This window comes from Aedes aegypti, chromosome 3 (assembly GCF_002204515.2).
Source record: "Aedes aegypti strain LVP_AGWG chromosome 3, AaegL5.0 Primary Assembly, whole genome shotgun sequence".
Classification (NCBI taxonomy): Eukaryota; Metazoa; Arthropoda; class Insecta; order Diptera; family Culicidae; genus Aedes; species Aedes aegypti.
Window position 1 is genome coordinate 27,817,169 of NC_035109.1, and position 22,125 is coordinate 27,839,293.

The 22,125-nt window shown below is 40.6% G+C and overlaps 2 protein-coding genes across 12 annotated transcripts in view; one reads left to right on the top strand and one right to left on the bottom strand.

Annotated features, from left to right (window-relative positions):
• Positions 1-513: 513 nt before the first annotated feature.
• LOC5568528 (nuclear pore complex protein DDB_G0274915) overlaps positions 514-22,125 on the top strand; it is a 113,320-nt gene continuing 91,708 nt past the window's right edge. For 2 of the 11 annotated variants that reach the window (XM_021855415.1, XM_021855417.1), the window contains exon 1: positions 553-1,082. The gene's annotated coding sequence lies outside the window, so the exon portion shown is untranslated. Of the gene's footprint in view, positions 1,083-21,252; positions 21,912-22,125 lie in introns of those variants that run through there. The other 9 variants (XM_021855411.1, XM_021855416.1, XM_021855419.1 and 6 more) reach the window with 8 other exon arrangements.
• On the bottom strand, positions 1,089-14,336 carry LOC110679721. The gene is made up of 4 exons (XM_021855421.1): positions 13,936-14,336; positions 13,812-13,873; positions 12,962-13,740; positions 1,089-1,541 (listed from the first exon to the last, which is right to left on the bottom strand). The coding sequence occupies exons 3-4, from the start codon at positions 13,620-13,622 to the stop codon at positions 1,108-1,110; spliced, it is 1,095 nt and encodes a 364-aa protein (XP_021711113.1). The 5' UTR covers positions 13,623-13,740; positions 13,812-13,873; positions 13,936-14,336; the 3' UTR covers positions 1,089-1,107.

The following is a 22,125-nucleotide window of genomic DNA, read 5'->3' on the forward strand; positions in this document are numbered from 1 at the left end:
GAACCCTTAGCAAAGTTTTCGGAAATTCATAAATTAACGTGTTTTACATTTGAATTCGGATTGCCGATAGCGATCGGTTTTACACCATCGATTGATGTGTTTTACAATTAGTGAAAATTCACGTGTGAAACACATTGATCGAGCTTGTACACTGAAAACATTCTACAACTGTCACGCGTTGATGGCAAATGAGGGTCCTTGTCATGTTAGGCAAACTAGTTCTATTAGTGATTGATATCGCAATTGCAAAACACGTTGAAATTGTATGTAAAAGCCTTTGTTATCGAACCAAAGTGAAATCTTAACAGAATTACAAGTTTTACACGTTATTTCACCTTGCCATTTATCACGACAGATCCACGTTCAAAAGGTTATGGATCGAACGTGTGGATTATTTTCAGTGCAGAACATGTCCAATAAGATGAGGTTGCAGCGGTTTAGATGTAATCTTCAAAAACTTTTTTTGCTGTGTGTGCAAACTCCTAGCACACGTCAATTGACGCCTGGCACTAAAACATCGCATCCCAAATCCGTCAAGATGAAAAACGTCAACGTCGCAGAATTTGACGGATCTAAACAGAAAGTGAGAAAAATAAAGGATTACTAGTCGTCGCCTCGAACGAAACAAGGAAAATAATCCTCGGTAATATTGCTCAGGACCACCGGATTCCACTGCATGTGCCAGATTTCGGGGTCATGGCAAAGGCAGACACCTGCTGCTAGTGATTGCGGTTCGGACTGAGCGGACAATCAGTGCTTGTAATTGGACTTCCTGCTGTGGTGTTGTTAGAAGATAAAAAATCACGGGTAATGCAATTATTGATATTTTTCTGATTTTTGGCGTGTGAAAACGAAGATAATGAGCAGTGAAATTTCGTGGACATAATCGGGAAACCGTTCCATAAACACTCAGGTGCGTTTTTATTACATCCGATTTGTTTTGAGGGCTTACAAACTAGGCGAAGATACAAACCTTCAGTGAAAGTGAATTCAATTATTTAAGAACATCAGTTACGAAGGAATGCATACGTAAAACATCCCGTTCTGCGGGATCTGAATCTTGACGGAGAGTTCAACGAAAGGTGAGTCGTAATATATACTTGACATTCATAGTACCGGAATGTAGATTCCATCTTCGGGGCCATCAATGTCTACGTCCATGTCGGTTGCTAGTAGCTCTTGTCCAGCGCGAACCAGATCCATAACATTGATGTCCCGGAACGGATCTTCCGGCTCAACGGAAACCACTTCATCCGAGAGATTATGTTTGATGGTGGATGTTCGTTTGGGCGAGAGCAACGATCCACTTACGATGTCCTGAAAGCTTCTTTCGCCCATCAGCCGTCTGCCAAAGCGAGGCGGGGTGGTACATAGTGCTGTCCCTGAATTGTGGGTCACCGTGATTACCTTGGGTTGCTGCAGCGGCGATCGTTTGATGGAAGGAGGTGGCACGTTCATTGCCTTCGGCGGAAGTTTCCGCTTGAGCGTGTTCCTGCCTGAAGAAGAAGGAACAGGGCCTTCCACCTCGTGTGGCCGCATCGCTGAAAAGCAAAGGGATAGTTCGAATGAATCGGTTAGTTGGACAACTTTACTTTAAATTTTAACAGCACAGTGATTTTTTTTCTATCAGGGGTTCAAAAACACTAATGGTTTGACTAAAGTGATTTTTTGGCAAATTTCCATAATTGAACTTAAAAAATTGTATATTTACGGCACAGCATAGATTGACTGTACATGATCAGGGTGACCAGCGCACCGGGAAAACCGGGGAAAAGCCGGGAATTTCGAATCACCGGGAGAAAACCGGGAATGATACGGGAATTTCAATTAGCACCGGGAAAATTGTGCATACAAAGTAATATTTTAACCAGCACGATCTGTACTTTAGTGGATCTCTACAAAAGCTTCTGTATTCGAATCCGAGTTAGTCAATAAAGTCAAGAACATATTCTTTATACAAATGTTACCACTTGCTCTAATCCAGTAAATTAAAAACTTTCAATGAAAAAACATGTTGCGAAAAGTTTTTCATATAGTTTCATGAAGCATTTTATGTTAAAAATTACAATGTTTGGATGTTAAAAATTTCTCTAAGCAAGCTTGTAATTCACTAAGATCAAATTAACACTTCAGTCGTCGCGCTGTTGTATTTTGTACAACAATGGTGGAAAAAACTTGCTAGTAGTACACAGCATCAGCGTGGTGGTTTTGACGGTGACAAACCACGCGACGACTGAAAGGTTAAATGTGTTTAATACCTTTGATATTCATTGAAGATTTGACATTCGTTTTGGGCTTGGTAAAAATAGTATGAGATTCTAATTCATTTCAGAATTAAGACCATGATTAAGACTGTTATTTTTTATCAGAAATAATTGCCCTGAGAAAATGTTCTAGATTTGAGGGGATAAAACATAACAAAAAGTTCTATGCTGATAATCATGAAACGAAATGTTGAACAATTGATACATTTATTTTTATGTCTACCAAATCTGTGACCGTTTAAAATTTAAGCTATGATTCATTCAAAGATTGACTCGATCCCATCATCCCATCATACCATTGAACCGGGAATATTTTTGAAATACCGGGAAAAAAAACCGGTAATTTGAAATTGACTTTTCACTGGCCACCCTGTACATGTCAATGATTGCTTCTGCTACTCCGTAATCGATCGGAACTGGTAAGAATTGGACTTCGATCCAACTGAATAAGGAATGGGACTTTCCGTTTGCTCTAGAAATGGACATTTTAGCAATTTTCATATTTTTGAAGGCGCGGCCAAGTGGGATGGGAAGGAATGTTAGTGTGTAATTTTTGTTCCATCTAGAAACCGAGTATACCTCTGCAACTGGGTTTCCCAAAATATATCACGAAGAACGGAAAATCAGTTCAAAACATAACCGCAAGTGGCACATTTATATATTCCTTTATACTTGGTAGGTTGAGATGTCGTAGATCGAATCGAAACAACTTGTTAGCTGTTCAATGGTCAAACAACGAATGTCTACCCAAATAACCACCAAGCACTCGAATAAGCCGCACAATAGAACGTTTTTAGCATTCTTATTGCTAACTGTCGTGTCAAAGCAGTTTGATTGCTCGGCTGCATTAAATCGACAGAAACACTGCTATTAAAATACCCTTGGTAGTTGAAAAGCATTTTCACTGCATGGACTATTATTGATGCAGAGCAATCGAAATGCTTAGTTGATGCTGTGGACTGCTGTGTAGAAGGAATATAGAAAATATGTCATATTTGATAATATATTTTGTCTCTCTCGTACTAGTGCCTCAATTAAGGGTTTTTTTTTTGCCTCGATGATATATTGAATCGCATTCGCACTTACGGGAAATCTCATGACGACCTATCAACAGGTGCGTGACAAACATGCATATTCTTTTCCCAAAACTCAAGAAATCTGCGACTTCGATATCCCGGAACGAAAGTGGACAACTCAAATCTATGTTTCTTTAGATTTCGGGGTTATCGTGAAGAAAAACAGCCTAAGCAAGCATACCATCTTTCTACTATCATCGGAGGAAACATGGAACACATTGCTGATTCGACAAGAACAACAATTTGTTTCTAGCTTATCTAACTACCTACAGGAAGAAACATACTCCGACTCTTCCTTTTACCATATTGATTACGTATCTTAAATGATGCCAGTCAGGTGTATTTTGCAACGGAGACATTGACGATGTACGTATGATGATGAAACTGTGCAACTATGATGTACTTTAAGTAGGGCAGAAAATTATTTCTCAGCCTAACATCGTCGATAGCCAATCCTGCTGCGCTGCACGGTTCTTCTGCTGCATCACCATCTATCAATCACCGGGTCAAGATTTCAAGTCGCAGTCGAAGATTAAGTTAAAAAAAAAACTACAAAACTACAACACAGCAAACATATAAACATCCTAGCAACAGCGAAAAGAAAAAGAGGGATGGTGAAACATATTTTAGTTTTGTTTTGCTCTCTTAGGAGGCGTTATGCTTTTCTGACAGCCAGATGCAACGTTTCTGAAGGTATAGCATTAAAACAGCCCTATATTTCACCAAAACCTGCTCTGAAGAAGCATTAATGACAGCTATACTGCCCATACTCGCATAACAGTCCCATTTATATAGGAAATCCCATACAATATGGGACTGTTATGCGAGTATGGGCAGTATACGTTCAATGGGCAATTAATGCCTTGTTGTATAGGCGGATACAATGCTGAATGAATGCTAGTTTAAGTGCTCTTTGGTTACTTGGGTAACTTTATTGAGCACTCCTCTATTTATACATTGGGCGGTATGGGTAAAATGTAGTAAAGTTAAGGCGAAGTAGGCCGTCATTGACATTTGTACGCGTCGTTGATGATTGTTGCTAATTCATCTCACGATTTCGAATCAAAGAAAATCAGTTGGTTTTTCACTGATACAGCTGAAAAGGTATCATCATACTTTATGCATGTTAGCGCGTACAGTGATACTTTTTCAAGTCAATATTAACTATCAAGACTGAGTTTTATCACTTTGAAATGCAAGCTGAAAAGTCATCATTGTTGCCAAAACGAATGACGGGCTACTTAGCCTTAAGTTTACTATATACTCTGTTGTAAAATCTACATGTTGAACACAAGTGGAACATGTTTGTGTCATTTTACTTTACTACACCATTCGAAATCCGAACATACTACACTGCCCATAAACGCATAATTGTCCCATGTGAATAGGAAATCCAGCAAACATGGGACTGACATGCGTTTATGGGCAGTACAGGTAACGCGTTGGTATGAATATAAGTAGCATTTACTACAATGCTACTGGCAGTTAGCTTCAGAGGTTGCTACACATGATTTGAAATATCGCAATTGAATGAAACTATTTACATTTGAGTAAGAATCATTGGAAAACGATATAAGTTTTGATATTACGAAAGATATTTTGAGACTTCCTTAGGAATTCTAAAATTTTGAAAAGAATTCTGAGATTCGGGAGAGATTATCGTAGACATTTGGAATTTTCGTGTGATTCTGGCATTACGATGATTATAATGTAATGGGAATTCAGGTATTTATATAGTTGTGCTGAATTTATCGTGCGAATAATGACATCCCGGATTCTCTGATTTCCTTTGGAATTATGGAATCCCTGTAGGACATTTGGGATTCCGAGACATTCTGGATTTGTAATGATAATTTTGGAATTCTCGAAGCTATTTTGGGAGAGCTTGATTGGCCGCCCGTGGTTGCTATTCCAGTATCCCCAGATCAACTGCACTTACACAAGGAACCAACCAGATGACTGCTTGGGACTAAAAGACACCCTCAGTATATAAGTACTGGTGATCTTCTTCTTTCTGGCATTACGTCCCCACTGGGACAGAGCCAGCTTCTCAGCTTAGTGTTCTTATGAGCACTTCCACAGTTATTAACTGAGAACTTACTGTGCCAATGACCATTTTTGCATGCGTATATCGTGTGGCAGGTACGAAGATACTCTATGCCCTGGGAAATCGAGAATATTTCCAACCCGAAAAGGATGCTCGACCGGTTCGATTCGAACCCACGACCCTCAGCTTGGTCTTGCTGAATAGCTGCGCGTTTACCGCTACGGCTATCTAGGCCCCTGGTGATCTTCTATTTTTAGGCAATATTGGCGCCTGCCACGTCAGAATGCAGACCAATGAGGAAGGGAGACGAAATGATGTTGCACTTATATTGGCTCACTGTAGACCGTGGAGTCCGACAGCATCTACGCCAGTTCATGCGGGAGTGTATGGATTGGGGAAAGGCATGGCAGGGAGGTTTGCTTTTGTGGTTAGCAGACTGCCTAAGTATCAGGCGTAATGAAAGGCGTTCTATAATGATGGAAGAATAGAAGCGTTAGGGAAACGGTTTCTTGTCCGTTTCTGGTTATAGCGTTTGCTATGAACGAATAGTTTTATTGTGGTAGATTAATAATGGGAGATAGAAGCAAGTGAGGGATACAACTACAAAGTACGAAGGAAAGGGACGAGCCTGGGATTGAACCCATGACCTTCTGCTTATAAAGCAGAAGCGGTAGCCATTAGACCACCAACACCGTCTTTCTGGTGGGAATATTAGAAATCTGGTGAAAACTTTGGAACTTGGGAGGGAATGTGGAATATATATAATATTCAGAATAAATAAATATGAGATTCCGTTTATTTCTCTTTACGAATTTTGTGAACATATTTGAGGCGGTTTTTTCTGTAAGAATCTATAAGATTTGGTTGGGATTACTGCAAATTGTGGTGTGAATGGTGTTCTGATGTCAATCTTTAGAATTCTTATAAAATCCTATGCGAATCCTTTATTTTCTTGTTCCGTTAGGATTTCAGAGGAAATCAAATTCTAGTATAAACCATTATAATTTTGATATGAGCCCTGGTGTTTCAGGTGGATTATCATTGAATTATAACAATTTCCACCGGAATCACTACAACCCCCATACAAATCTTGATATTTGCATTTAAATTTCAGAATTTAACTAGATCGAATTGATTACAAGTTTTGAAGTAAGTTTATATTACTACACTAGCCTGAGGGTATTTCTTGTAGCTGGTGAAATTTTCCAAAACTTTCTCAAATAACTTTTGTGGCGGATAAAAGAGCCTTCGAGTTCCAAAGTATGTTTCATTCTTTACAATAAATGTACTTAAAATCATACGAACGTGTTACTTTCCAAATAAGAATGGTTAAACGCGATTACAGTATTCTGAATTTGATTAAATCTACATCCTTCGCACATACATACATCAACTTTCAATTACTCTTCGCCTCGCTATTCCCTAAATATGTTTTCAAATTTTCAACGAACTGAATGATTTTTAGATGCAATAAGTGCCATTAAGAAGCATTGCAATTAACATAAGCAGTTGGCCGGAGGCAAATCAGCATAGCAGATACTAAAGCATTTCCATCTTGTAGACGAATATTTCGTTTACAAGATGAGTTTGGTTTTCCAATTAAGAAACGGAACCACCACCTCCCTAAATATTTCCTAGCGTTTTCATTTGTGATCAAAAAATCTAAATAATGGCTTCTATGGCAATTCTGCTGCTGTGTCATAAAATATGGTTCAATACTAAGCCGACTAAAAGAGTTTTGAAGCATCGGATGTTGCATCAATCAGCTGTTTAAACTGTCTCAATATACATACATACCCGCTTGTATATTTGATAAAATTCTCGTCCAAAACCTACAGTATTCATTCATTTCATTTAGTTAGTTAACATCTAAACAGAAAGCACTGAATCAACAATTTCACGCCACAATACTCGATTCGTGGCCGCATCTCTCCATCCTCGGTTCTGCCCCACGCTCGCCAAATCGATACGCACTTGATCCGCCCAACTAGCTCGCTGCGCTCCACGCCTTCTTGTACCAACCGGATCCGAAGCGAACACCAGCTTTGCAGGGTTGCTGTCCGGCGTTCTTGCAACGTGCCCTGCCGTATACTTCCAGCTTTGGCCACCTTCTGGATACTGGGTTCGCCGTAGAGTTGGGCGAGCTCGTGGTTCATCCTTCGCCGCCACACCGTTTTCCTGCACACCGCCAAAGATCGTCCTAAGCACCCGACGTTCGAAGACTCCAAGTGCTTGCAAGTCCTCCTCGAGCATCGTCCACGTTTCATGCCCGTAGAGGACTACCTGCCTTAAGAGCGTTTTGTACATTGTACATTTGGTGCGGGCATGAATCTTTTTTTATCGCAGCTTCTTCTGGAGACCATAGTAGGCCCGACTTCCACTGATGATGCGCCTCCGTATTTCACGGCTTACATTATTGTCAGCCCTCAGCAAGGGTTCAAGGTGAACAAACTCGTCGACCACCTCGAACGACTATCGTAACACTGCTACCTAGGCGAGCTCTGTCGCGCTCGGCCCCGCCAGCTAGCATGTACTTTGTCTTGGTCGCATTCACCACTAGTCCAACTTTTGCTGTCTCGCGTTTCAGGCGGGTGTTCAGGTCTGCCACCTTTTCAAATGTTTGGCCGACAATGTTCATATCATCCACAAAGCAAACAAATTGACTGGATCTCGTAAAAATCGTACCCCGGCTGTTGAGCCCGGCTCTCCGCATAACACCTTCTAGCACAATATTGAACAACAGGCACGAAAGTCCATCACCTTGTCGTAGTCCCCGGCGGGATCCAAACGAACTGGAATGCTCGCCTGAAACCTTAACACAATTTTGCACACCTTCCATCGTCGTTCTTATCAGTCTCGTGAGCTTCCCGGGAAAGCCTGTTCTCGTCCATGATTTTACATAGCTCTACGCGGTCGATACTATCGTATGCCGCCTTAAAATCGATGAAAATCTGACATTTTTGGAGGATATGCCCTACAGTAAAGATCTGGTCCGCTGTCGATCGGCCGTCCACGAAGCAGGCTTGATAACTTCCCACGAACTCGTTTACTATAGGTGACAGACGACGGAAGATTATCTGGGATAATACTTTGTAGGACGCATTTAGAATGGTGATCGCTCGAAAGTCATAATCTAACTTGTCGCCTTTCTTGTAAATGAAGCATATTATCGCTTCCTTCCACTCCTCCGGTAGTTGTTCGGTATCCCAGATTGTGCCTATCAGCCGGTGCAGACAAATGTCCAGCCCCTCCGGGTGTCATTCTTACCAGCAGCTTTATTGTTCTTGAGCTGGTGAAAGGCATCCTTAACCTCTCTCAAAGTGGGGGCTGATTGGTTTCCATCGCCCGCAGTACTGACGAAGGCATTTCATCCGTTGTCTCGTCCTTCATTGCCTGTGCTCTCAACGCCATTCAGGTGCGCGTCGAAGTGCTGGCACGAAGCCGTTGCGGGATGCGTTGAGCTTCTGATAGAACTTACGTGTTTCTTGAGACCGGCACAGCTGTTCCATCTCCTCGCACTCCGTCTCCATTTGGCGGCGTTTTTTCTCCCGGAAGAGGCGGGTCTGCTGTTGCCGTTTCCGTCTATAGCGTTCCACGTTCTGTCGGGTTCCTTGCTGCAGCATGACTGCTCGCGCTGCATTCTTCTCCTTCAGAATCTGCCTACATTCCTCGTCGAACCAATCGTTCCGACGTTGCTCTCAGCTGCATTGTTGATGACTGCTTTTACTGTTCTCCAGTAGTCCTCAAGAGGGGTTTCATCCAGCTCACCCTCTTCCGGTAATGCAGCCTCGAGGTGTTGCGGGTACTCAGTTGCGACACCTACAGTATATTTATTATAAAAATCGAGGGAATTCAACGTTTATAAATCTCTTCCACAACTTAGAAGAACATAACTGACAATGAAACTCACTGCTCCGGTGCTTGTGGATTATGGTGTTGAATTTCAAAAATATATTTGGTAAATCTTATAAATTTTTCGTCCTGGGGGGGAGCGCTTTTTATATATACCACCCATTGTACCGGCAACGTGTTACGATCTTCAAATCATTCAACAAACCAAGTATCCATGTGAGTTCTTTACAGCAGTCTGCCATGGCTACGTATTCGGCTTCCTGCTAGCTATTTCTTTGAAGATTTTGTCACATTCGATTTTTTTGATAATTCGGAGTTAATACCATGGAGAGTCTTCAAATGATGAATACTTTCGATCAACTTACTGAAATCTGTGAGATTGTTCTTGAAAATTCGAAAAAATACCATGTTGTTTTGTCACATTGGTAATAATAACCGCATAACAGTCACATTGAGATTATAAATGAGCCTCGTAAAGTAATGACAATGAAATTTGTATCAGAATTATTTTCTGACAATTCACCTAGTATGCGATATGAGTTGTACAAAATATCAGCCTCAAATAAGCACTCTTGAGCTCCTGGTAATTTTTAGAAATTTTAGTTTCCTCCCATACTGCCATAAAATGCACTCTGGTATTCCGTTTACTCAATGTCTACTTTTGTCGAATGTTACAAATATGCAGTTATGGGCAGTCTTGTCAACGCTTTCTCATTCAATGACACAGCATCTTGCCAACGCGTTACATGTATGCCAAGAAAATGTGTTATATCTCGCAATGATGTTACATCGAAGTGACTATTCAAATACTTGCTCCTCCTCGGACTTGCAAACAATGATTATATCGCCACATATACAGCAATGAAAGACATCGTACCGAGGCACAATTCGAATACAAACACGGATTGCTTTCAGATGGCTTGAATCCAAGTTTTCGTAAAACGGAATCGAGCTTCTTGTTCCAAATATTTGCAGCTTGCTTCAATCCATATACAGTGAAACCTCCATGAGTCGATATTGAAGGGACCATCGACTCATGGAAATATCGAGTAATGGAACAGCAATCCTTTGGAAAGCTGCTTCTAGAGACCATCATAGTAACCATGAAAATTTGCTCTTAGTATGGTTCCATGAGTCGATATCGAGTCATGGAACATCGACTCATGGAGGTATCACTGTAGTCCTTTCTGAAGATGACACACCAGACTTGGATCTTCATAATCACAACCAGGAGGTAGTTTCATATAGACAGTTTCCTGGAGTTCTCCGTTTAGATACGCCGTCTTCACGTCCACGTGTTTGATCAGCATACTTATTTGGTGAGACTCAGACAGCAAAGTTCTAAACTTAGTTTGTTTTACCACGTGACAAAAAATTTCATCGTGATCTGTTTCAAATTTTTGCTAGCGCTTCTTTGATTCAGGGATAGGGGCAATGGGGGCAATATGAGCCACCCCGGTTTTGACCTCAAAAACAGTGTTTTGATGTCTAGTGTCATTATGATCTGCTAAAGGATGCCTCAAATAGCAACCACAATAAAAACCGTAAACCAGCTGCTTGTTGAGATTTAATTTCATTTTTTTCTTATGCAATAATCGTCATCGCAAGACCACAAATCAAATGAGCACACATTTCAGCTTAATGGTTGATTCAATCACATTTTAAATAAAATATTTTTACTTTGTCAATACACTTTAAATACGATTGGCGCATCATCCGCCGAATTGCACGCAACACAAAACACTAACTATCGGGTGTAATCGCAATTCCAACACACACATATTAAAATTTATACTAGAACATCCTCTACTATAATTTTTCACAGTAACTTTACTTAAAACACTTGTCGGGTGGCATAGCTCCATCAGACTTTTCGTAGCTTCAGTCGTATTGCGAAACCGAACGCAAAACCGAAACAAAACGAGGAGCGAATTCAAAAACGCATCCACTCACGCGCACAGCTTGCTGTGATCCCATTGAGGGTTTTCAATTCAAACGTAACAAAAATATGAATGTCCGTAAAAAACATCAAAATTTTGTCTTGAGAACAAGGTTTAGATCAGACAAATTTGCAGGTCGGCCAAGTTGAATGCTGTACCAATATGAACTTGCTGTTCTAATACTTAAAAGAAGGTTATAAAAAGGAATCAAGATAGAATTTTGAAGATGTTTCTTGAAGCTGGTAGGTAAATCCGCTTCCAAGATAGCTCAACAGCTGGTCAACGAACTTGAGACATATCGAATCAGATGAATACTATGCAATAATTACTAGAATATGATTCAATACTCATCAGATTAGTCCATTAGTCAACTAATTGTTATAATAGTAGGGTAGGTCAAGGCCTAATTATCATCAGAAATAAATAGTTTTATCGTTCCTATGAATATTAGCCGTTATGTTGTAGTGAAACGATAACTTTTTGTTTCCACTATTGCCATAATTGGCACTACAGTCAACTCTCCATAACTCCATATAGAAAGGACCATCGATTTAGGGAGGTATCGAGTTATTAAATACAATAATAGTGCAAATGCGATTCAAGGGAACATCGAGGTAAACATGAAAACCAAATTTTACTATTGAGTTCTCGCCGAGCGGTGTTACGAATACATGCGCAAATTTGCTGGTGGAAAATACTGCTATTTGATTTTGCTGGGAACAGCTGATCTTTGTTTGTTTTTTTTTTTTTTTTGTTTTTAAGTAGTGTTGGTGGCATGTACCGTGATGTACACGAGCGCAGAAACAACTATGGTCCCTAACTCGATATCGAGTACCTAAAGGAGAGTTAACTGTACTTAGCGGTAATTGGTACTTCTACCCTAAAACAAAATTATCGATAAATAATTAATTTGCTAGGGGAAGGGGTGGTAAAATGAACACCTTAAGGATATCATCTTGTTTCTGATAGAAAAACGAGGAATTTGTGAAATTCTATCGCACACCATCAAAATTAGGGATGTTATCTATAGCAGCGACACGGATTCAGACTAAAATAGCTAAATTTTCACATGTTTTTATCGCTAGCAAAAAACGGTGTAAATGTTTATTTTACCTGCACCATGTGGGTAAAATGAACAGCTGTTGGTGGTAAAATAAACATCGTGCAAAAAAACCTGAGCAAAACAAATATTTCTGAAAATTTTCATTGCATTACCGAAAATATATTCATTAATGATTGTAACCCATACAAAAAGAATTCTAAAAGTATCAGATTTGACATCATAGCATAATGGCATTCACCTTACTGAAAAATCTCAAGACTCTCGAGCTAAAAGTTACGTCAGTTCTAATTTTCAAATGTGGTTTTCTAAAATCTTAGTTTTCGTTGATATTTTCACTTCAATTGACCTCCGTATAACCCGTACACTCAGATTTATGCTCTAAATCGTCCGTGCGTGAAAATTCATCGAAATTTGTTTTTTCTTGATAAAAGGCACGGTGTTCATTTTACTGCCCCTTCCCCTATTGAAAAGCAACAACAAAAAATTGAAACTGATTTTGTACAATATAGGGGAAAAGCAGTAATTTTCGACCTACAAGAATTCTGTGCCAATTTTCGGATTTCCATACAAAGTAGGCCAACATCGTATGGATAGGTCGAAAATTAGAACTGGGTCGAAAATTGGTGCTTTTCCCCTAGCTCATTTGCAACAACGCTTTTTTCGTATTTTTTTTCGGTCAGTTTCATATGGGAAAAATGGGTTAAATTCTAATCGTTTACCTGGCAATCCACATTTCTTCTGTCGCACCCCGGCCGTCGTGCAGGAAATATCCGTCGCATTCAGTTGCGTCAACGTCTTAAACATGTTCGAGCTTTGGAGCGAATCCTGCAGGACCTCATCGTATTGCTCCTCCAGTTGTGGAACGCTGCCTGTTTGGTAGCATGAAACCGGTCCAGTTATTTCGTAGCACTGCCTGCCCTGCTTGTCGACCTTTTGGTAGACCGTGGCCACCACAGCAATCGATACACTTTGGTTTTCCTCCAATCCTGGCCCGCCACGCTGAGACTCCCGGAAGTCGCAACTTTCGGCCGCTTTCAATACGCTGTACATTCCTTGCTCCACCACGCGGACAATCAACGGAACCTCGTTCAGCATGTGCAGAACGGCGAAAGGAATCTCACCCCGGGCCTTTGCGATGGCCATGGCTTTGGTTTCTATGGCCGGAATGACTACCGTTGTGACACTGGGCGGCACTGCCATCGTAGCAGGCGCCGGTTTCGCATCTTCCGGTCGAACGATTCCGTGTATTTTCTGCTCATGGTACTTCAACGAGTACTGCTTGGCAAACAGACTTTGGCATATTTCGCAACGGAATCCGGCCAATGGCTGCGCGGGCCCTGAATTGTAAACCGGCATCCGATGTTGGGCGAAATTGGACATCTTCGAAGAAATCTTACCAGCTTTTCTCCTGAATTACTACTTTCTTGATTTCAAAATCGAAGCAATAACGTGTCCACGTGTCGCTAGTTGAAAAACGGCCAGTTTGGGTAACTTCCGACTGAAATAAAAAGAATGGAAGTGCTGATAAGGAACAAGTCATAAAATTATCAAAAATCATCTTCCACTTACCGAAGTTCCGACTGTTCAGACTAGAAAAGTGGTCGAGGACATCCGCTGTCGCCGCCAGCGTGCTAAAAAATGGATATTCTCTAGCCACCGGAAATTTTAGATATGCAAATTCAAACTGGCTTACTTGGATTGCAGCAAAGGGAAGTGTTCAGCGCTTCAATTCTGAGTTACCGGAAGCGAGCCTGAGTGAACTTACGGTTCTCTAAACTTTCTATTCGTACGAATAGACAAACCGAATGTAATAACAGTTTTATTTATTGAGCCGTAATAACTACGCAAATTGTATAGATAACATCGAGGTATTCTGTCTTTTTAAAGAAAGGAATGTTAAACTTTTACGCAAAACAAAGATTTAAAATTTTTGAATTTGCTTCCGGGCAATGTTTGAGTGACGACAGACGGACATGATTGTGTAGAGATTGTTGTGTCATCGAAAACAAAAAAAAAATAAAACCTCTCGAGGATCGTTCAAAAATTACGTAAATTGTGACGAGACATCATTGATAGTTGCGGGCATCATCGGCATTGTATCAGATTGTAAAGCCCCAAGCACAATGTAAGCGGCAGCGCGGTACAACGGCAAAACGGCAAGCCCAACTTGAGCTACAATCTACTTGTCAAGTCAATGTTGAAAAGGATTTAATCAACATGCGATTGATAAGTAATGTGTAGATCAAGATGGGCATGCCGTTTTGCCGTTGTACCGCGTTGTCGTTCACATTGTGCTTGGGGCCTAAGAATCATAAAATTTACAATCAGAACCAGAGTTGCACAATATCGGTCATATCTCTTAGTATATTGTCGTAGAAAGAACTACTGTTTGGTTTGAGAGTTGAACAGTGAATGACAAGATTTATTTTTTCATTTGAGTCCTAAAATTTTTAATGAAATCTTGTTTTTATTTAATAACACGAAAGAGCATGTTACTCTAACTACTTTAGCAATTTTTCCCGCTCAAATAATGGCTATATGTTGAAACTCAAATAATGGCTAGATGTTCAAACTTTAATTTAAAAATTTGGTATTGAGCTCTCGCCGAGCGGTGTCACGAACACGTGCGCAAATTTGCTGGTTGAAAATACTGCCATTTGATTTTGCTGGGAACAGCTGATCTTTGTTTATGTTTTCAACCAGCAATCTTTAAATAGTGTTGGTGACATGTAACGTGTATGTACACGAGCGCAGAAACCACTATGAACCTTGACACTTTTGATCATGTTTGACGTTCGCTTAGTCGACAAAAACACCACATGGGTTTTAGTTCGACCACTGGGGTTGTTCCTATCTGAAATTTCGTAAGGTACACGGAAAACAAAATACACCAAAAATTTGAGTTTAAGCCAAAGGATGTGACAAAATCTAAAAAAATATTTTTTGGGCTTAAACCAACGGAAAACATTAGAAAATTGAGTAAACATGTGTTTTTGGCCTAAACTTAAGCGTTTGGCACTAAAATTGGGACAGGGCTTTAGGACCCTTTTATTATCTAGGGTTACTATGATTAAACTCAGGTCCAAACGCCTACTGCTAACACTCCTCCTCGATTGGATCTGGTAGTATTCCGATCATCTTTCGTATTTGCTCCAAACGTACACGTTGCAGAGGCTTCGTAAGAATATCTGCCAGCATTGTTTCGGTTGGACAATATTTCATCTTGATGACTTCTTTTTGTTGCAGATCTCTCACAAAGAAATATCGTACATCAATGTGTTTGCTCCTGCGTTCGATTCGGTCACCTTCAACGAGTTTTATACAACTTTGATTATCTTCAAATACGGTGATTGGTCCAATATCTTCTTCAACAATTTCTTCCAACAGTCGCTTAGTCCAAATTAATTCTTGGCATCCTTCAGCAAGGGAAATAAATTCAGCTTCTGTTGAACTCAAAGCTACGCTTGTCTGTTTTCTCGAACCCCAAGCAATAACTCCTCCTCCATATTTGATTAGGTACCCGGAATTCGACTTTCTGTCTCTGCAATCTCCTGCGTAGTCAGCATCAACGTACATACATAGGTTCTCTCGTGATGATCTCAGCTTCAACTTATAATCTCTTGTTGCATACAAATATCTCAGTACCTTCTTTGCTTCATTCCAATCCTGTTGACTCGGTGAACTTGATTTCTGAGCCAGTAACGAAACGCTTACGGATATATCCGGTCTGATTTGCACTGTTATATACAGGAGACCTCCGATAAGGCTAAGATATTGCGAATTGCTAGATAACGGTTCTCTCTCCTCCTTCTCCTGTAAATAGCTTGTGTCCATCGGAACTTTGGATGGCTTCGCATTTTGCAAATTGAATCTTTCGGTTAACTTGCGAATGTATGCTTGCTGATTGAGTTTATATCCTTCATTGTCTTTCTCTACCTCGATTCCCAGAAAACTTCGTACGTCTCCTAGATTTGTAACGGCAAAGTTCTTCTCTAGCTGGTTGTAGATCGACACAAATTCCTCTTCAGTTGCTGTAATAATAATCATGTCGTCAACGTAAATCAGAATAAATTCTGTCGCTCCTCCTGTGGTCTTGCGCTTGTACAAACATTGATCAGTTCGACACTGTTTGAAACCTAACGTCTTGAATACTGAATCGACTTTTCTGTTCCAGACCCTCGCCGATTGTTTCAATCCATATAAACTCTCCCTTAATCGACAAACTTCCTCCAGTTGTCCATTAAGATAAGCTGTTTTAACATCTACGTGCTTCACATACATCTTTCTATGGCTAGCAATACTCAGCAACATGCGGAACGTAACTTGTTTGGCCACAGGAGCGAATACTTCATCATAATCCACTCCGTACTTTTGAGTAAAACCTTGTGCGACAATCCTTGCTTTGTATCGGACGACGTTCCCTTTTTCATCGACCTTGGTCTTGAATAACCACTTGCATCCAATCGTTTTCGCACCGGTTGGTAAATCAACTAAATCCCACGTATTATTCTTTAGTAGCGCTTGAAACTCCTCATCCATGGCAGCTCTCCACAGCTCCGCATCATCACTGTTCAATGCTTCTGTTGGAGTTCGGGGATCTTTGATGTTCCGTACTGCCTTCAAACCATGGATTGATGGTGGTTCCTCATTCGTCTGCTGATGTTGATGCTCACGACTGGTTGATTCTCGGGATATATCTGTAATTGGGTACGACGGCAAACCTTTGTTTGGAAGATAATAATCGTTATACTTGCCAGGGAATGCGCGCTCCCGTCCACTGCGCCTCAACACCGGTGACAACGGTGGGTTTGAAGTTGTTCGTGGAGGGAGCGCCATTATTGTCACGTCATTTGAATCGTCAGTACTATCTTCATTACCGCTTTCTGTTTGCGAAAAATACTGCGAAACCTCAGAGTCTTGCAGTTCATCGTCATCATCGGGTTCGTCTGGAATCACGCCATTATGGGAAACTTGCAATCTCTTTTCTCCAGTATTGAGTGGCTGTTCATTATTCGAATTAGTAACAGGAATATCTTCTAAAAAATCTAGGCTAACAAAATTGTGATTTCTTGATCGTTTTGATAGATTATTGCCTTTTTCTTGATCTCGTTCTATTGACTCATTGATAATAAGAACATCTCGACTCTTGAATATGGTCTTCTTAACGGAATCGTATAGACGATAGGCTTTTGTTTCTTCCTCATATCCTACGAAAATAGCTTCTTTTGATTTTGCATCCCATTTCTTTCTCTTTTGCTTAGGAACGTGAACTATGACTTTTGATCCAAACACACGTACTCGGGACAAATCTGGTTTTCGTCCAGACCACGCTTCTTCTGGTGTTTGCTTGTGCCCCTTCGTTGGAGAACGATTTACCAAATATGTAACCGCTGCTACTGCTTCTGCCCAAAAAACTTTCGGTAACTTCGCTTAAAATAACATGCAGCGCGCTCGCTCCACAATTGTACGATTAACGCGCTCAGCCATACCATTCTGTTCAGGATTGTAGTCAGCTGATGTCTGATGTCGTATACCATGCTTCTTCAAAAGCTTCTGGAAAGCTTTGTTTGTGAATTCCTTACCATTATCAGTTCTTAACGTTTTCAGCCTTCGTCCAGTTTGATTTTCAGCAAATTTCCTGAATTGGTTAAATGCTCGCATGACTTCGTCTTCACTTTTTCGTTCCAAAAATACATGAAAATTCGTCTTGTCTTATCATCAGTGAAGGATAGATAATAACGACTTCCACCGAGTGATTTTTCCTCCATGGGCCCACAGATATCTGAATGAACAATCTCGACGAAATTTTCAATTTCAGTTTCTTCGAACATAACACCAGACGCTAAACCAGATTTAAGCTGCTTCAAACTGGAAATGCTGAGATGGCCCATCCTTCGATGCCACAGCTGCATGCTTGATGATACACATGTTAAGGACATTCCAGCGCTCTTATCTTCATCGAACTTGAATAGACCTTTGCGAACATCATGGATGCCGGTTGCAATTACTGCTCCACTTGGATTGATAACCTTCACACCATCTCTGCTGAAATGTACTTCATGGCCTCTACGGACAATCTGGCTTACTGATAGCAAGTTATTCGACATCTCTGGAATGTATTTCACGTTGTTGACTTCGATTGGAGGTTCTTCTGGACAACATTTTGCTGCTAGCTTAACGACTCCGGATAATTCGATCTTCATCGGTGCCTTATCTGCTGCTAATACTGTGCCAGTCGCCGGTCGTTATCCTTGGTAAAATGATCTGAAGCTCCCGAGTCAAAATACCAGGCATCGCTCTCTTCTTCGTTGTTGGTGGACAATACCGCAGAAAATGCAGATCCCTTCTTCTTTCTACAATCTCTTGCGATATGACCGAACTTGTGGCAGTGCTTGCATTTTGGTCCCTTCGGCGGCTGCTCAGCTGACCTTGGATGGTTTGCGCCTTGCTTCTGCTTATACGGGGATACATGCTTACCTACAAATGCGTTTTTGTCCGACGATGAATGAACTTCCTGCAGTAATTTTGTTTTGATACTATCGCCAGTGATCGGGATACCGGAATTTTTCAGTGCCATCAGCATAGGCTTGTATTATTCAGGTAATCCAGCTAACAAGAGGGTCCCAATCCATTCTTCAGATATTTCAAATCCGACCCCGCGCAATTGATGAGCTGTAGAGATGATTTCGTTGACGTAAGAATCCATAGAATCACACGATGAAAGGCTGCTTGTAATGAGTTTCCTCAGCAACCTACTCGTCTGGTAAGGCCATTATCTTCGAAAGCTGCCTCCAGTTTCGCCCATACCTCGCGGGCCGTCTTCGCATCTTTGACGTGAACGTAATTACTAGGATCTAAAAGTAGAATTATTTTTGCGCGAGCCTTGCGATCTTTGGTTGCATCAATAATAATTTCTCCTTCAGCGGTAAGTATTGGTTTCACAACTTCCCAGAGGTCTTCTAGTTCTAAGAACGTCTCGACAGCGAATTTCCATGTTGTCCAGTTGTCTCTGCCGATTAATCGCTCTATTGAGGGTAGACTTGACAGACTATGACTATGATGAGTAACTTGAGGAAATTCTCTCCTTCCGTGAGTTGCTTGAACACCATCTCCTACACCGCTTACTTCAGAGTTGACTCGTGACATATTTCAGTGGAAATGTTTCAATCTGGGCCCATAACCTCTTAGTATATTGTCGTAGAAAGAACTACTGTTTGGATTGAGAATTGAACAGTGAATGACAAGATTTATTTTTTCATTTATTATCTAGGGTTACTATGATTAAACTCAGGTCCAAACGCCTACTGCTAACAATATCAGCTGATGGATGATGGACTAAAACTATCAATATCAGTTGCGAACTATCAATATCACTTGGATCTGACAACCAACAGCTGTGATGCGACATCGCACTCTAGATCACAATCACTGCAGAATGAGTGATCACGTGGTAATTACCCACGCTAATAATGGTTTTCAGTGACCAACACACAGTTTCAATCCGTCTTCAACCACTATCAAGGATATCGTACTGATAAATTGCCATTTTATTTGCTTAATTTAAAGCTAAACTTGAACCATCAGTGATATCCATAGTCTATCGCCATCAATGCACTGGTGATGGAGTAGAGAACATGATGTTGATGTGATATGGAATGATCCGAATTTTATCGCAGTCGGCCTGTACAAATCAGCAAATTTTAAGCGTTGATGGTGACAGCAAGCAACTCTGATCAGAACTCTTAAATGTGAAGAATGTCACGTGACTTTGACAACTGAATATTGCTAATATCATCCTACCCGAGGAAAAAGTCGTCGGAAAATCTTTTTCCCGGTGACTTTTTCCGAATTACTATCGGTTGGCAATATTTGCTGATGCGATATTTCGCTTGGAAGGGAGCTAAGCATTTGAAGTTTTCAAAAAAAAAAAAATACATTTAACAGCACTGATTCCAATAATCCATTTTACAAGACGTTTTTGAACAGCTGATCGCTTGTTTTATGAATGAAATTTTGACAGAAGGCGGTGTCGTAACGTGTGAAAGTAACAGCAATATCATCAGTGTTGTCGTTTCGTAAAATGAACTATGCTAAAATTGCGGTAGAATTTTGAGAAAAGGTATTGCCTATCTCGATGCGTGGGAAATTTCTTCCTAGAAATGGTCAAGTATATCACATTTCTTTGATCGTAGTACGCAGTTGAGAAGAAATGTGATTTCAAATGGGGTTTTCCGTAGGAAATTTCTTGACCCATTCAGTCAAGGGTTTTTTTTACGTTTCTTGAGCAAAACAGCATACTTAGCTTAAAAGTTGAAAAGAAATAAATACCATACAGGAAACCTTCAACATATTGGCTAAAATTTTGCTGAATGAACTTGTGTCAAAATATTTACCCGCACAGTCAATTCAGATTACCGACTCCAGTATTGGGTCTTGCACGACTGTTTAGATTTCTGTGATAATTTTGACATCCCTCCAAACATGATTTCGCTGCGACATTTTCCCCCGATTAGACTCAACGATTATCACAGTACGATTTATTGCTCATAAATCACACAATCGCGCACAGCAAGATCTGTTTAACTCGGTAGGTCAACTGGCCAACTGTCAAAAAGCTGAAACAACCTATCTTATAACAGACCTTGCTTGTATACATTTGCACTGCGAAATTGTATGCGAGATTCGAATGTGATAATAAGAAATTTGGGGTGAGTCTAAATGGGTGCAAAAGTCGCAATAACATTGTACTGTTTTTTTTACCGGATTTTCGTTTTATGACGATTTTTTCTGGATTTCAACTGGAGTCGCGGTATTAAAAATAAAAAAAAATGGCCAACGTTTTCGACCATTGTACAATCGTGCAACAAACCGAAGGTTGAGATTTACATCTGCTATCTGGCAACGCTGTCGACGATGACCGAAAATCTCTACAAAGCCGCAAGGTCCCTTCTGTTCTATCAATCTTGGTTTTTCTCTCTCCATCTCGTTTGCTCTTTCGAAGTATGTCCTGCTCTCGTTTTGCTAGTCTGGTACGGATCCCCATCATACTTTTTGTTGGTGAAAAAGCCATCATCGGCTGGCGAATAATTTGGACTGAGAGTTCTTTTTAGTCATCCAAAGTGTGCGAATTTAATTCGATTTTGAATCGAAAGTGCGTGCGGTTCGGTACGGGATGGAACTTTTATCGTGCGTGAATCGAATGTGAATTTGAAGGGGAATAACTTCCGAACGAGCAATTTTTTGAGCGAGTAAGTGAGAAAAGATTTTTCTGCTGAGGTTTTCGGTGCTGGTGAATAGGGTGGACCCCTTCGTTTTATTCGGTCCTGGAAGATAACAGTAAAAAGTGAACTGGTGCATTTTGTCATAATGTTCGAACACAGTGGAAGAAAAAGATTATTTTGTTCGAATCTTCAGGATCGGCAGTGGGTGCAGGGAAAAGAAAACCAAGAACAACAGTAGTAGAGTAGTGCTGATTGGGGGCACCATCAAAGGAAGGATTTTTTTTTCTTGTCAAATCGAGACCCCCATATTCTTCGACGGAAGACGGCAAAAGACGACGACGTAGGTTGCTTTCGGTCATACTTGGAGTGAGCGAGCACCATCAAGAACAAGGCACACGCACACCAAGAGCTAACGTCGCGAAATAAACCTAGCGTAACATATGAAAAGGTTCGTGGATAATATTTTAAAAATTTACACCGAACAAGAGCGGGATTACATCAAACACCCTTACACGAACATACACAAAATTGAGTACGATTTGCACAAAATCGAGCTCTTGAATCAACACATCAATGTTCAACACATTCTGCTCCTTTAATTCTTTTGCTTTTTCGCGAAGCATGCGACACATTAAGATAAAACCTATTTTCAAATTCTCAAA